Below are 13999 nucleotides of genomic sequence, written 5' to 3'. Positions count from 1 at the left end.
TTACTAAGAGTTGATGAATTAAAACACGTTAAATATTATATAGTATTTTCAAATAGCTACACTTGGAAAATAATTATGACAAAATTAGACAAACAGCAGCTTTAATATTTTAATACCAAAAGTTTAAAAATAATAAGAAGGTATTTGTCAAAAATAGAAATTGTGCCAGGCATGGTGGCACATACCTGTAATCCCAGTGACTTGGGAGGCTGAGGCAGGATAATCAGGTTCGAGACCAGCCTCAGCAACTGAGTTATTAGCAAGGCCCTAAGCAACTTAGTGAGATGCTGTCTCAAAATGAAAAATAAAAAGGACTGGGGATGTGGCTCTGTGGCAAAGTGTCTCTGGGTTCAGTCTCCAATACCCCCCCCCCCAAAAAAAAAGAAAGAAAGAAAATAAGAAAAAGAAAATACCTACACAGACATGTAAGGGTAAATGAGGATTAGTTGTGAGCACAGTTTGACCCAAGTGTCTTTACTTCTCCCTGCATACCCATTCTGTTGTGTGAACTACAAAGACTAAAACATCAGTTTGATAGTTATGATTCTAATTGGAAAGCTATATAACAAGGACACAGTTTCCATATATGTTCAATTAAGCACCAGGACTAGCATTTTAACACAATGGAATTGTTTTATGTTACCTTATCTTTGCGCATCAAAAACAGAAGATCTTCAGGAGAGATTACTCTTGCTCCCCGCAGCTGAGAAACTTCGGCAGCTTGCTGCAACTATTAATAAAGAAAATTGAGGCATTTTTCTCAGTATTATAAATTAAACATAGTATAATCATAATGTCTCAAGAGAGATAAATATACTAAGATCTAAAAACCTTTGGGAGTAATTCAGCAATCACATTACTGCTTTTAAAAGCAAAATACTCTATGTTTTAAGATATAAAAAATGCAATTAAATTATGAGCCCACCTGTAATTGATATAATAAACAGAAATCCTTGATTTCTTTCATGCAATAGAAAAAAATCACATACTGCTTCCAGAAATGCATTAATGCACCTGAAAATAATTTTATGAAATTTTATCCTTCATACCCATGTGAGCAATGGTTTCACTCAGTATCACTAGCTGAATAAGTATATTATTAATCTGAGCTCCCATGCTGGTATGATTTGAAATAGCCCCATTCAGAACTTTAAAAGATCAACAAAAACAGTAGCTGTTTCTAATATCCAAAGGGAAAAAAAAATACTTTTAGATTTGGCAAGTCTTCAGTGAGTAAAGGATTCAGTCCATAAATCATAATACTGGACTGCATTAATTTCTTTCCACACTAATCACACGCACACAAAAAGTTAACTGTATCTGGAATGCACAACACGAAAAATACTGCATGAAAAGTTAGATTCCCCTTGAAATGCTCATCTGGGCCTTTATATCTACAAAGTCAAGTTTGTAGGAATTCAGAAGCCCTAGAAACACAATCTTACTTGAAACTGACCTGGAAAATAAAAGAATGTGAAAAATGATAGTTCTATTTTTTGGCAAAGGCAAACTCAGTTTCTTATTTTGATTAGTAAGAATGAACATAAAATACATCCATCTGAAAAAAATAAAGATGCTGGAGAAAACACTACAAAAATGTGCCTGTAACTTGTTCCAAATTTGATCAAGTCATGCTGATTACACCAAGACAACTTTATTCAATATGAAATATTATGAAATATTTACATATAAAAAGCTCTTTTTGAATGCATCCTTCTTTAAAAGAAATAAATCTAATATATATTCCCAAGAGCTAATCTTTAAAAAGTGGCATTGTTATTGTAACAATTATATCAAATTAAACAGTGCATTTGTGCTAAAGAAATTCGGCTTCAATGTTAATGCAATTTTGCTAAATAAGCTTCAAACCTTCTCTAAATATACAGACTACAAAACAGACCATAAACTCCCTATTTGTCAGCTTTACCACTGAATTTCCTGGATACTGGTGGTTGGTATATAAACATAATCCTACCTAAATATAGAAATTTAAATTTAACTGTGAACCATTTAAAAAGAAATCTTAGGAAAAAGGTTTTTTAAAAGATGATGTATCTATCCAAAAATAAACTTAACAGTTTTAAGCAGGTATGAACATACTTCTTCCAAAAACTGGAAGTGTCAGGTAAATATGTATACATATTTTTTTTCAAATAAAAACATTTCTGTCAGTCTGAAATACATGCAATCAGCGTGCAGAACAACATGGGTTTACATATCCATTTGGCTGGACACATGGAGAGAACCTGAAGATAGCAATGTGTGTTAAGTAACTTTTTGTTTTCTTAAATAAATAGTGATTTCAAATCAATACATAGATATAAGTAACTTTCACTCATGCTAAGGAAGTATCAGGAGAAATATGTATCCCCCAATTAATAAATGGTTTGCCCTCACTACATATAAATAATCTCTATGACACAGTCCAAAATGTCAGTTTACAAAAAAGTACAAATGTGTTAAACGTTACAACCAGAAAGAATGAAAATAGAAAACAAAGACACAGGAGGGTTCAACATTATAAATCACCTTCTTCAAAGCTGTCATGTTTGCCAGCCAAAATTTATCTTGATTTTTATCTACCTAATTTTCTAATTTTTCTCAACTAATAAAATACTCTTGCTAGCATCAGCACTGAAACACTACCTAGAATTCCTAAGGCTCTAGTCTAGGTGGTATACCACCGGCACTGAAAGTGTCTCTGTGCATCTTATCAGGGCCTGTCCAGTCCTGATGTGTCCCACGCTCCAAAATTACTCTACCATGAGGAAATTTGACCTTTTCTTCTCTACCAAGGGAAGGGATCAAATGGATTAGCTAATTAAAGTATCAGCACTAACACATGTATTATCCACGGGCACACTTCTAAAACTTTTTGCATACACCTATCAGGAAGAGTAAAACAAATTAACAGCACTATCTTACAAAATAGATCAACAAAACTTTGAGGATTTTTAACCTAATGGGTTCTAAATTGCAATGCCTACAAATTGCTATGCATACTAACTTAACTGCTAAAATGACCTCCCTCAAATATGATGTTAAACTATATTATTAATGTGTATTTAAGCTAGGCATTAAGATATTAAGCATAATATCCTAATTTAACTGCAACAATGACCTTACTCAAATATAATCTTCAATTCTTATTTGGAGATCAAAATAATTCACTATTATTTAACAAAAGTATGGTCTTTACCTACGGAATGTCTCAGATTTTCCCTATACATCTTCATTCCATTCCATTTTTTATCTTTCTCTCACATAATTCCACATTTAAGCTCCAATAATTTCTGTTCGTCTATTTGTGATGGTTAATTTTATGTGTCACCTTGACTGGGCCACGGGGTGTCTAGACATTTGGTCAAACATTATTCTGGGTGTGTTTATGGTCATGCTTTGGAAGAAATTAACATGAATCAGCAAGTAGACCACATAAAGCAGACTACCCTGTTTTAGCCCATTTTCTGGTGCTGTAATACCACAGACAAGGTAGTTTATAAACAATAGAATTTTATTTGGCTCAGAGTTCTGGAGGTGAGGAAATCCAAAAGCACGGTGCTAGAATTTGGTGAGGGCATTCATTCTCCACCATAACATGATGAAAGCACAAGCAAGCATGTACAAGACATAGAAAGGGTAAGGGCCAAATTTATCCTTTATCAGGAGCCCATTCGCACTATAACTAATCTACCCCCACAATAATAGAATTGATTCAAAGATGAGAGTTGAGTCCTCATGGCCTAATCACCTCTATAGGCCCCACCTCTTAGGTCCCACCTCTCAAGACTGTTACCGTGGTAATTAAATTTTAAGATGAATTTTGGAGGGGACATTCAAACCATAGCATTCTTCCTAATGTGGATAGACCTTATCCAGTCAGTCAAGGATCTGAATAGTTCTAAATAGAGTAGAAAAGGCTGCATAGGAAGGAATAGTTTCTGTCTCACTGAGCTGGGATGTTGGTCTTTTTTGACTTGTGCTCTCAGGCTGAAAGAAACATCACCTCTTTTTATGTCTAGAGGTTACCTGCTTTCAGATCAGAATTATGTATTTACACTTTGGCTCTTCTAGGTCTCCAACTAAAGGTACTGGGACTTGGCTTCTGTGACTATGTGAATCTGAATACAGTACTATATTCAAATGAGAAATTCTTGATTCTTCTCAAAAGATGCAGCATTTTCTTATTAAAATATAGGTTTCAAAATAATGTTTTCAAAGAAATCAGCTATGGTTAGCTTCACACAACAGAGTTTATCACATAACCTAGCCATGAAATTTAAATGCTCAGTTTATAATCTTTCAATTGCACTTGTAAGCAAGTTTCTTATTTTATCTACCTCAAACAGTTTCCTAACACTCCCATGTCGCACTCCTTTCAAGTAAAACTTCTAGGTCCAGGACAACCAGTCCCAATTGGCAATTTGTAATTATTTGCTAAATGTCATCAACCTATTTTCCCCTCCAAGATTTCCAGTTTTCCTATCTGTAAGAGCTACATGAAGTCTATACCCTTACATTTAAGCTGGGGTCCACATAAATTCAGCAGATAGATTTCTCTAAATGTACAACCAAATTAAGTTGAAGTTTCATAATTATTAAGATATTGAAAATATTACATCTCAACAATGCTTCTTTTATGCCTCTTTCTTTTATGTTTTGCCCAAGTCCTAAGCTTTTCCTTTGTGAAATACAGGAGTTGTGGTAAGCTACTATAATGAAAAGGTAGAATCTTAGGTTAAGTTGTCACCGGATCTAAGATTATTTTTCTTCCTACCCATCTGTCCATCTATAAAGCACAAACTATCTACACCAGGGTAGACTCCAGCTTAGGCTATGAAAGGACAGTCCTGCTTACACCATATTTGCCAGTCACAAATAACCTCAAAGGTCCTTTCTGAATCTTTCATGATGTGACTGAAGAAGTTGGAGTTAGAAACATGCACTACAGTTCTAGTTCTACCACCAAGTAACTGCGCACATTTAATTATATTAACTTCTCTAGATTTGTAGGTTTATGATTCTCTTTCATTTAAAACAAGTACTCTGGCACTTGAATTACTATTAGAATTAATAATCTTGGTAGTAATAATGGCAAGTATATGTCAAGTACCTAATTGGTACCAGGCACTATACTATGTGTCTTATAAATATTAACCACCTATTTTTAAAAAGTTTTATCTAAGGTAAAATGTATATAACATTAAAAATCAGATAATACAATCAATTTTTTAAGGACATATTTATTTTTAATTCATAATCCTGCTTCCATTGGCAACCATTTTCAACTTTTTAAGTTTGTTTTTCTGTTATTTATCTACATATCTGAAATAAACATATAAGGTTTTATTTTTCAGGTTTACATATTTTCAACTATTATAAGAGGTAAACAAGATTCAGTATTCTTAGATGCCCCAAATTTAAACAGCTTCTTCCTTTTCTTCTGATCTTACCTATAAAGTGTAATTTTTTGTTAACCATCAGTGTTTATAATTAAATTTCTTTTATAATTTGTTTTCTTTGTACTTTTTTTTTTGATGAACCTAATACCACTTCATATAAGACTTTGATGGTTTAAAATACATTGGGATTTACTGTTTCACTTTTTTGTTGTTTTTAGATGAAATCTCATCTCAGACTCTCTTCTACTCTTATTTTAGATCCTTCTTCATCTCAGCTTTTGATGTCTCTTAACTTACTTTCTTAATTTCTTTACTTTTTCTGGTAGAACAAATTCTTAGAAGTTTCCTTTTCAGTTCTTGAGCAAAGTTATAATAGCTGCTTTAAAAATCCTGTCTACTAATTTCAACATCTGAGTCATCTCAGAGTTAGCATCTATTGAATTTTTCCCCCTTTGGGTATAGATCATGTTTTCCTTATACTTCCTATCTTAAGTAATTTGGGATTTCATTTGAGATATTGGGACTGACATACTGTGAGAAATCTGGACATTATGTTCCTTTAAAGAAAGATGATTTTTTTTTTGTTTTTTTAATGCTGAATAAAATGTATATTTAGTATTAGCCAGATATCTGTTTAGATGATCCCAATTTTGTTGGCAATGTCCAAAGCACCAGAAATAGCAGCCAGTTGAATGTACGCCTTCTTCTTTCCATCCAGGTCTGATCAGGGCATTGACCTTAGTCACTTCTTTGTCACAGAGTTTCTTTACAGCCTGTTTGAACTGGTATTCGTTGTGCTTGACACCCACAATGAACACTAGAGCGTGGTGTTGTCTTCAATTTTCTTCACAGTCGACTCAATGGTGGGGGAAACTTGATGATGGTCTATGGTCAAGCTTGTTTCTCCTAGGGGAGCTCTCCAAGGATATTTGAGTTACCTACACTGCTACATGTCTTAGGCCATGGGGAGGTAGGTGACATGTGGATCTTCTTATTTGTGGCTGTGGAAGCCTTTCAACACTGCCTTCTTTGTCTTCGAAACTTCTGCTTTGGCTTCAGCTTTGGGAAGGACAGAACTTTCTTCTTTACTTTCAGTGCCATCTTGATGAAAAGGCAATTTTTTTTTCTTTTTAAATAGGGAGTTAACTCAAATGAACTCAAATTACATCAGCTCTCTCCACAGCTGAAATATACCTCTGAGAGCTTTCTGAGAGTTCTTAAAAATAATTTTTTAAATATCTGTATGACTACAAATGTATTTATGAAAACTCATATTGAATTGATAATCTGGCTAACAATAGAATACAAGATTAACATTATTTACCCTCAGAATTTTGAAGGCCCTATATAACTGTTTTCTAGCTCAATGAGGTACTAATGGGAAGTTACTTGTATTTTTTTAAGCCATTATATGACTATTCCCTCATTCAGAGAGACTTTTACTACTACCCTCTTTATACTTCAAATTCTATAATTCCATGATGTTATGCCTTGGTAAGGGTCTTCCTCATATATTTGCAAGGTACTCACAGGGACACTACAGTCTGCATATTCGTGTCCTTCACATCTGAAATTTTTTCTTTGATTATTTTGAAAATTTCCCTCTATCTGTTTTAAGTTCTTCCTGGAATATATATTAACTGAATGCTGGTGAACTTGTCCCTGGGATCTCTGATATAAACATCTTTTTTATTAAACCTCTCCAGAGAGTAAAACTTTTCTGTTTTACCAGAATGGCAAAGGAATAGTTGGATATATAGTTTAGATAGGATACTAGGATAAAATTATGCCTTTTCTTTCTATAAATCTTTGTGATTTTAGTTCATCCAAAACTTTAGAGGTACCTTTGATCCTGAATTTTCCTATGTTCCAAGGGCTTTATTTTTCTCAGGTCTGTTATTTCTATCCATATTAAACTACCAGAATTTTGGACTACTTTCATTTTTAGTCTTCTCCTATTTTCTCTGTCGTTGTGGGTTTATGCCTTTATAGATGATTATCCTGTTTTTTACTGGGATGTTGAGTTTTGATAAAAACACATGTTCCACCCAAGTTTAATCAGAAACTTAAACTTCATTTTTTAAACCCTTATTTTATTTATTTATTTTTATGTGGTGCTGGAGAATTGAACCCAGTGTCTCACACATGCTAGGCAAGCACTCTACCACTGAGCTACAACCCTAGCCCCTTAAACTCCATTTTTAAATGCTGACATTTATTGAATATACTACTCTATCCTTCAGATATTCTACATATTATCTCAATCAACACCCATTACAAATTTATGAAAGATGTCCATGCATACAAAACTGTGATATTAAGTAATAAAACTTTAAATATCCAGTCATTCATGTTTCTCTCAAGATTATTTCTTATCCAGAATAAAGGAAAATGTGATCACCAAAATAAACCTGACGTTGCCCTGAGAAATCTATGCATAAAAATATTAACAGATGTTCCCTGAGTTACAAAGTTCAAGTTAACAATTTTTTCAACTTTATGATGGTGTGAAAACACTACTAATTAGGTAGAAATGGTACTTTGAATTTTTATCTTTTTCCCTGCTTGCAGTATGCAGGTTTGATGTGCCTGGTGATGCTGGGCAGCAGCATCAAGCAGTAGCTCTCAGCTAGCCTTGCCATCATGAGGGAAACAATTGACATACTGCCATGTACTGTGTTGCTCTGATGTAGTAAGCATATTAAACACATTTCTGACAGGATGTTTTCACCTGATGATAGGCTTATCAGAAGTACCCCTTAATAAATTGAAATGCATCTCTACTTGCCTATATAAACCTTTTCATTGCTGGTAAATTAATGGTTCAAAAACAAAAACAAAAACAAAAACAAAAACAAAAAAAACAGAACAAACCATTGGATCAAAACATCTAAGCCAGTGGCTTTATACAGATATAGCCTAACAAATCAAGTGTTTGGCTGGGCACAGTGGCACACACCTGTAAACCCACCATCTCAGAAGGCCAAAGCAGGAGAATCACGAATTCAAAGCCAGCCTCAGCAAAAGCAAAGTGCTAAGCAACTCAGTGAGACCCTGTCTCTAAATAAAATACAAAATAGGGCTAGGGATGTGGCTCAGTGGTTGAGTGCCCCTGAGTTCAATCCCCTATACCAAAGGGGGAAAAAAAATCCTAAAAACAATGATTCTTTATTTGCCTGAAGATAGCAACCTTGACATGGAACTAATTCTTTGGTTACTCATTTAAATGTGAAATTAGGAAAGCAAGTAATAACATTTGAATATTTTCTTTTAACCTACTTTGCATAAAAGCTATTCATAAGCAACTTTCAAGTTTAAATGTATTCATATTTTAAAAGTAAGGAAAAGGGTATTACAGAAATGTTTAAAGTTGAAATAAAAGAATTAAACCAGATTCTAGTTTAAATAACATACAGTAACTATACTTACTAAAACTTAAATACCACTCTATTAAAACTAGATTATAGTTGAAGAACAATACTGTTAACTATAGTAAATATTGTTTAAATTTTTAACTATTTACTATTTATTGACAGTAAAATACAATCTACTAAACTATTTAAATTAAAATACTACTTAAATTAAAATTGCTGAGCAAGCTTACCTTGAATTTATACTACATAATTTAGTGCTATATTTTATAACTTAGTAACTAGAAAATTATATATTTTTTATTTTAATTTTAATTTTTAACAAATTTTTAGACAGGGTCTCACATTTCACTGGCACTTCCTAAATTTTATAAACATAAAAACCTCTGGCAGCCTAGAGAATATGTGCTTTCCTTGTCTATATGTGATATGCCTCTATGCCTCCTCTTTCCCTGTGTACTTCCTGAAGCGTCTGGTCCCGTCTTCCACATTCCCTTCTGTTCACATTTCTAAAAAGGTACCCAAGGAAAAATTGTAGCTATTTCTTGTTTCTTCAAAAGCCAAAAAATATAACAGATAAAAGACAATGTTTTTTGCCTTTTTCCAGGACTCTTCCTAATTCTTCACAAGATATCCTGATTTCATTTCACACTAGAATGTGTAGGAATAAACACAGGGCTTGAATTAAATTCCCCTGGTTAGATCAGGGTACTAAGAGCACTAAATTACACCAGACCACACACAGACCAATATAATGATTGGGAAAGTTACCAAATGGAAAGAAGGTAATGCTAAATAATAATTATGAGGAGTGAGAAAACTGATTTCTAATGTTATCTGTTATTACTATTGCCCTAATTTTGGCAAATACAACTTTATAATTCTGTTTTTTAGTTGAGAAAATGTATGCAGAAAGTGCCAATTTTAAACTTTTGAACTGCAGTTTCTTATGCTGGGTGTGAAGCAGGGAGAGAGCATCTGCTGTGCTACTTGGTGAAGGTGTGGCTTTCTCTGTCACTACAGTATATTCTGGAGTGTTTCAGAGCACTTAGATTACTACACTTCCCTCTCATGCTCTTAGTGAGTTATCTCCATTACCTTAAAAAAAGTTTCCATAACCATCTTGATTTTTTTCTTCTTATAACGTTTTTAAATGCTTATGACTTAATACTTAGTAGTGAGAGAATGTTCTTTAGCATACAGAAAGCCTCAAATGTCATTTACATTTATTTAGAAAAGAGAAATTAAATTTTAGGTATTCATAAAAATGTTTGTGACTTTTAGTATTCTTAAAGACTGAAAGATATTATCAAACAGTTATTTAGCATTAATGCTTTACCATAAACAAAGTTAGGCTATAAATAATTCCTGTGGATAAATGTGTTATATTTCTCCCACCCACTGGGGATTCCAATCAGGGACTCATACATGCTAGACAAGTGCTCTACCACTGAACTATTCTCACAATCCTTTCTAATTTTCTTTTCTTTTCTTTTTTCATTTTGAGACAGGGTCTTACCAAGTTGTCCAAGCTGGCCTCGACCTTGCAATCCTCTTGCCTCAGCCTCCTGAGTAGCTGGGATTACAAATGTACACCACCATGATGCCCATATAATAGTTTCTAATATGTGTGTGTGTACAGACACACACACATACGTATAAAGATATACATATGAAAATACATATATAAAATACATATGCAGATACACGTGCGTATATGCCCAACACAAGTATATCACTAAAATCACTTTCTTTAAAAGTTAACTCTCACCTACACTTAAATGGAAAAATTATTTGGCTTCTTTTGATAAAGAATTAATTGCTCCTCTAATAATAATTTCCCATGTAAAATAAATCACTGCAATATTAAATACAACACATCCATTAGTATTCATATAATTTCACAGCTATAGCTTTAAATAGAAAAGTTGATCTTTCTGATCCTCAAGTTCTTCAATTAGCAAGTAATTGAAAGGAATACCAAATGAGCTCCAAAGAGCCTTTCTGGTTTTATTATCTGAGTCTAGTATTTAACCCTGGGTATAATTTATTTTTGGTTTCATAATTAAGTGCTGGCGTCTATGAGAGAAGAAATAAAAAAGAATTATAAGAAGCAAAAGTACAATCTGGTAAAATGCACACTGGAGTCAATTTTCAAAAGGAAAATCAGTGGAAATAACAACTACCCAATTAACTGTATGAGTATGGAAGGAAGTATAAGATCGGACTCTTATTTAGTATTAATGATTTATTTTACCATAATGTTTACCATGGTACAAATCAGCAGGTGATACAGTTAATTATTTCAGTATCCTTCCTAATAGTTTCAGATATATTTGAAAGCCAAAGACAGTTGCAAAATGGGATTATAGCACTGTAATCACTAACAGTCTCTATTTCCTAGCTGCCCTATGCTTTTATCATATGGTGAATAGAGATAATTTGTATACACTTCCCCCTCAGTCTGTCAGAGAAAGTAGCCCTTATTCAAATATTTTATCTAAAGATTGCTTGCATAGGAAAAGTAATATATGTTGTATACAGTATTTATCAAATTAGATGTGGTATATGTAAAACAAAATGAAAAATCAGGTAGGTTTCCTATGTCCAGATGTCAGTCCCATATTCTACTACCACATTATTAAGAAGGGCTTAAGAAGATAATAAATTTACATCATATTACACTCAAGTTACTATAAAGATGAAATGAAATAATGCTGTGTAGATAAAAAGAACTACATAAACATAAGAAATTGCTTAGGAATGGTTCGTTCTTGACTAGAGGGAAGGTGAAACAGCATGTATTTGGGAAAGGCCAAGAGATTTCACGGATACTATGGTAGGTTGGGAAATTGTTTAGCTTTGGTTACTAAACCAAAATTGGGATACTGTTAGCAGATTCATTCACATAAGGATGTAATCATCCAGCAATATGCACAGAGTCACATTCTGAGAAAGTAAACAACATAAAAAGATACAGCCATATAGCCTTCAAAAATAGAAGTGAGATGTTCCCACTTCTCTGAGGACTTCTCTAACTCAAGCACAGACCTCATCATGTTCCCTTTCCATTGTGCTGCCTGGGTACCTGGTATAACTACAGTCAGTTTACCATGATCACTTCTTTTTTGTAACAATCTCTTAACAAGAAGGATTCCCTTTCAGAATGAAAACTCTCCATTAATGTGTATTTCTAGAATGAATTAAAGTGGCATTTAAGTAATTTGTCAAAAGCCAAGAAAGACCAACAGTTGTATGGCAGATGCAGGGAACAGGCACAGGACCTACAGCGGGAAGGCTGAGGACTGCCAAGTCCTACTCTGTGTGAATGTAATCAACAACTTAATGCAATAGAGTGTATTAACTAACCAAAACAAAGAAACACAGAGATTCAGAAGAAAACACTAGTTATATTACAGAGATATTAAAAATAAGAGAGGAAAAAATGCAGAGAGAAACAATAATGCCTAACACATAATAACACATAACAATATAATAATAGCAACAATAAAACATAATAGTTTTCCCTTGATTCTCAACACAGTGATATTAGAAAGGGCAAATCTTCCAACTATTGTGTTGGAAATGAAATAGACAAGCATGGAGAGTAAAAGATCAATTATTTTTAACATAACACTGGTCTTCGGTTTGTTTATTTGTTGTTACTGAACACCTAGGATAGACAAGTCATGGGGCCAGGAAGTGGAAATTACACTAATCAGAAGCAAAGCAAACAACAACAGGAACAAACGAGTAGAAATCAAAACATAGTCCCTAATCTAACAGACCTTACAGATGGATTATTTTCTAGTTAAGATGTATAATAAATGTCAGCACACATTTTGACAACTATAAAAATTTATTCTGAAATAAACAAGTTCAATGAGGCTATACTGGAAATGTGAACAGTGTATTAAGATAAAACCTTTGCAAAAGTTGTATAAGGAAGCCAGGCTACATTTTAAGATTATTAATTTTAAGAGACACACAATAGCATTGCTATAGATTATACAAAATGTCTAAAGAAAATATCTGTACTCATCTGGAGTTAATGTTTGAATACTAGCCATGATTAATTGCCAGTCTAAAGGCATATCAGATTGTACCTCCTAGTCTTTAATCAGGATATGGAGGAAAACTCAGTTTTCAGAATGAATCTGGCTGAATCGAAACTAATATATGTGTGTCTAGGCCATATTTGAGAATGATCCTATATGGGATCGTTAATATTTATTTGAATACACGTTTATCACTGGGAGCTTGAAGAGAAACAGAGAGTATAGTTAACTGGGTAAATAGAGAAGAGTTTAATACAGGAGCTATTTAAAATTTTCTGGTAGTTCAGGAAAACTACCAGAGATAGTGTGGTACCTCCATGCCACTAGTCTAACACACCCCACCTCTGTCTAACAGCAAGAAGCCATTACTAAACCGAAGCTGAGAGAAGGAGGCAGCAATTACCCAAACCTGGAAGCTGAGAGTAGTTCACCACATGGGGATACAACCAACCTTGACTTTACATTCATGCCATTCAGGATTCCAAGGCCACACTCAACTAAAAGGTCAAGGGCAAGAGAGAACTAAAGAGATGAACCACTTAGGATACAGGAGGATGTAGGGTAAAGAGATCATGGAGGGATAAATTGAGGATATCCAGTATCATGAGAGTCTTTAGACTTTCCAAGGATAACCTTGCCAGGACCATGTTACCCCTCAAATGCTTAAAGTAAAATGTTCTTTGTCCCCTTTTAAAAATATTTCTGTTGAAAAATTTTAAAAATAGAAATGGGTGGAAAGTGCACTCTACCAAATAAACAATGTGGTCCAGTGATGAAAACTGTAATTCCAAATTCCACAACTTAATTAAAGAAAAGGTAGCACCAATAATTAAAATAACAAGAACAAACTAGTACTGGTTGAATACACTATGAAATGTCTCACAGATTCACATACTTCTGAAAAATTATTAGTTCTTCTAATTCCTGGAAAACACTTATAAGTAAGGTGATATTAATATCTTAGAGATTTTTTTTTTTTTTTTTGCCAGTAAGCTTTTTACTAACAAGGGCACTGTAAAAATAAGAAGGGATTTGGACAAGTCTGTCAGACTATTATTCCTTGTTTCCACCATATTACACAGCTAATGGATACCTGATTTTCTAATTTAATAGTTTCTTGATGCAAACTACGTCTAAATAAGTTAAATAACGTGCCCCAAGGTTTCAA

General features: G+C 33.5%; 1 protein-coding gene across 7 annotated transcripts in view; it reads right to left on the bottom strand.

Moving 5' to 3' along the window:
* Window positions 1–13999, bottom strand: part of Supt3h (SPT3 homolog, SAGA and STAGA complex component) — a 487114-nt gene that overhangs the window by 164776 nt on the left and 308339 nt on the right. For all 7 annotated transcript variants that reach the window (XM_047559654.1, XM_047559657.1, XM_047559656.1 and 4 more), the window contains exon 4: window positions 644–730. In XM_047559654.1, the coding sequence (XP_047415610.1) occupies window positions 644–730 (87 nt within the window). The remainder of the gene's footprint in view (window positions 1–643; window positions 731–13999) is intronic.

The sequence above is a fragment of the Sciurus carolinensis genome, chromosome 7, assembly GCF_902686445.1.
Source record: "Sciurus carolinensis chromosome 7, mSciCar1.2, whole genome shotgun sequence".
In the NCBI taxonomy this organism is placed as follows: Eukaryota; Metazoa; Chordata; class Mammalia; order Rodentia; family Sciuridae; genus Sciurus; species Sciurus carolinensis.
The sequence above is the reverse complement of the archived record's forward strand: the minus strand, read 5'-3'. Positions and strand labels throughout refer to the sequence as shown.